General features: G+C 38.3%; 1 protein-coding gene across 1 annotated transcript; it reads right to left on the bottom strand.

Moving 5' to 3' along the window:
* Nucleotides 1-211: 211 nt before the first annotated feature.
* Nucleotides 212-2,401, bottom strand: LOC147869127 (uncharacterized). The gene has a single exon (XM_087326648.1). The coding sequence runs from the start codon at nt 2,384-2,386 to the stop codon at nt 347-349; it is 2,040 nt and encodes a 679-aa protein (XP_087182774.1). The 5' UTR covers nt 2,387-2,401; the 3' UTR covers nt 212-346.
* Nucleotides 2,402-3,136: the final 735 nt, after the last annotated feature.

The raw sequence follows: 3,136 nt of genomic DNA on the forward strand, positions 1-3,136 counted from the left end.
ACCAACAAAAAATGAAAAAGCATATACAGACTATCCTACTCTTGCAACATTGGTAAAGAAAAAGATAACAGGCCAGATGCAGTTTAGTTTCTGATCAATACCTTTACATCATAAAGTAAGTAACTAGCATTAAGTTAGTTAAGCAATCTTTCCTGTCAAATTTAACATCTAGATTTGCGTAATAGAACACAAAGCACATATTTAACATATGCAACAGAGAGCTCATCCATTAAAAAAATGGTACTACATCAAAATTTAATCATAATCAGCTGTAACTAAGATCAAAACCACAGTTTAAAAAATGACTGCATGACGAAATGAAGCACCCTATTTTAAGGTTGCACAGCTACTTTGAGAAAGGTAACTTTAGCATCTCTTTCTTACTCTTGCACTCTTTCTGCATAAGCTTCAATCTTCCTTTGTATACTTCTAGCTCTTTCATGTGAATTTCACGCCATTCCTCGTGAAACTGTTTCTCACTATCCAGATTTAAGTTCATGAAGTCTAGGTTTTCAAACGGCATGGAATAAAGACTTCCATTATATCTTGAATTCAAACCATTTCTAATAGCCTTGAGAAGTTGATTTGTCACTTCTTTCATGTAGCTCTCAACCATGGCTATTGTTTTATTTTGCCACTCCTTGAACTCTTTTGAAGACTCCTGAAGATCCAAGACTGAGGCTTTGATTTCATCTTGCATAACTCTCTGGAAATCAGAGAGAGAGTTGGCTCCAACATTCTTCACTGCCTTTCCATCCACTTCCATTAGTCTGCCCAAGAATGTTCTCTCTTTCAAATCCATTTCGTTTTTGCTTCGTTTAACAGAGTCTTCCTCAGACTCATCATTACTTCCACCAGTTTCCACATTCTCACAAAAATTATCCTTCAGTTCATAGACTATATCCTTATTCTGATCTACCGTTACTGGGGTGATAATATTGCTAGCGAGATTTTCATGTGTTATCTTGCTTTTCTTTCGTGGACTTGGAGATGGCTTAGATTTCCTATTTTTCCCTTCAGCATCTTCATTTATCAATTTCAACTTCGACTTTTTATTTTTTCCTTCATCTTCTACTTTTATCATGGATTTAGTTTTACTTGATTCATCTTCTCCGTTATCCATATTTACCATACTTTTGGTTTCTTTACCATCAGCACCTCCATTATCCATTTTCACCTTTGATTTAGATTCTCTATTATCAGCATATATGGAATCAACATGACCCCATATTTGTTCCCAGAGGCCAAAAAGCTCTTCATCACTCTTATTCCGAAATTTGAATGGTTTCTCTGAATCTCTCACTTTTTCAGCCATAGTAGTAAATCTTGTCTTCATTCTCTTTGACTTCTCATATATTTGATCTTTGCTCCATCCTCCTACTAATCTTCCTTCAAGTTTTTTCGACAAATTGTCCCAACAAGCTTCATTTTTCTTAGTTGAAAAATTCATTCCTTTTCTAATTGACTTGACAATTTCCGTTGACATTAAGATCTCATCTGTCGGTGTCCATAGCTTAGGCTTTCCTGAAGAAAACAACTCCTTCTCGTGATTCTTCTCGTTTTTATCATCTTTCTTTCCTTCCTTCTTATTCTCATTTCTACCTTTCTCGACCTTTTCAACTTTCTCCAATCTTTCTCCTTCAGTACCTGTCTTGGCTGAATCATTTTCTAACATTTTGACCTTCTTGAGTTCTGATTTCTTCTCATTTTTCTCTTCTACGTTGCTCATACCCTTGGGATTCTCATCAATCTTAACATTCCTTTTTCCATTGATTTTCTTCTTCAGCTTCGGACTATCATCAGTCTTTCCAGTTCTTTCTCCACCCATTTCCATCTTCAACTTCTTTAAGGATCCTTTACCTTCCACCTCAGTAGTCTCTTTTGGTCTCTTGAAAGACTCCACCTTCCTTCCTATCAATATCGAACTATCTTCTAAGTTCTGTTCTTGTTGCTTATATGAGACTTTTTGAGGTGTTCGCTCGGCATCTTCTACAGGTTTTCGAGGCAAAAGAATGAATTCGTCAGAGGAGATGCGAATCTTACCTTGCGAGGACATGTTCGTTGTAGTAACAGTAACAACATCAGATTCAATTTCAGATTCTTCTTCTTCTTCTTCTTCTTCTTCTTCTTCTTCTTCTTCAGTTTCCATTACCTTCTTAGGATCAGATTCAGACTTTTCTTTTCCTTCTTCGCATTTCTCCTCTTCCTCATCAGATTCTTCTTCTTCGGATTCTTCTTTTCGCCGAGCGATCTTATTAGATAGGGGGAAGGTTTCTTCCTGCATATCCTCGTCGTTGGTTTCTCCAGAGGAATCAGAACCAGAACCAGAACCAGAAGTGAAAGAAGAGGAAAGCGCTCGCGACATGTGTTTGCTATATGCGTCCATGAGTCGAAGAGAGGAAGGACATCTCTACGAAGAAACCCTACCCACCCTATCTATCTATCTATCCATCTATCTATCTCCTCCTGAGTTAGGAGAAAGAGAACTATTATGTATGTATGTACATAATAATTCTTGTCTCTTTCCATGTCAAACTAGGAGAGGATACCAAAACCCCAATAACAAATCACTTTGTTTTTTCCAACGGAGTGTTCGTAGTAATCGCCCCCTACTTTATGGGGTCTTGAAACGCACACAAAACACGATTGGGACATCGAAATTTAGGGACACCAAACAGGATTTATATATATTACATCCAAGAGAAAAGCTTACAATACCCCAAATTTGGGACAAACCAAAAAAACAAGGGTTGGCATGATTCAAGACTCAATCGAGACTCAGCCGAGACAAGTTGGGACAACTCCCAAAACTATGTAGGGACAAAAGAGAGAGCTTCAATATTTACAAAAGGTGATAGTAGAACTAAATGGTCGTGTGAATCATGAAAATGAGGAGAATCTCCTCCATATGTTGGCCAAGAGGTGATTGTTGGGCTACCCCTTTGGGATGGCTAGTCGTTAGGCCAAGAGGTGGTTGTTGGGCTACACTTTGTGATAGTCAGCCAGTAGCCAGAGGTGGTTGTTGCGCTACCCTTTAGCTAGTCATTGGAACTGGCACGTTGGGACTATCCCAACTCTGTTTACGATTGCTTGGGTCCATCCCAACATAAACCCTACTAGGGACTGTCCCAACTCT

Source organism: Azolla caroliniana, unplaced genomic scaffold, assembly GCF_043228905.1.
Source record: "Azolla caroliniana isolate FFs.n. ecotype wild unplaced genomic scaffold, voAzoCaro1.0.p SCAF_1, whole genome shotgun sequence".
Classification (NCBI taxonomy): domain Eukaryota; kingdom Viridiplantae; phylum Streptophyta; class Polypodiopsida; order Salviniales; family Salviniaceae; genus Azolla; species Azolla caroliniana.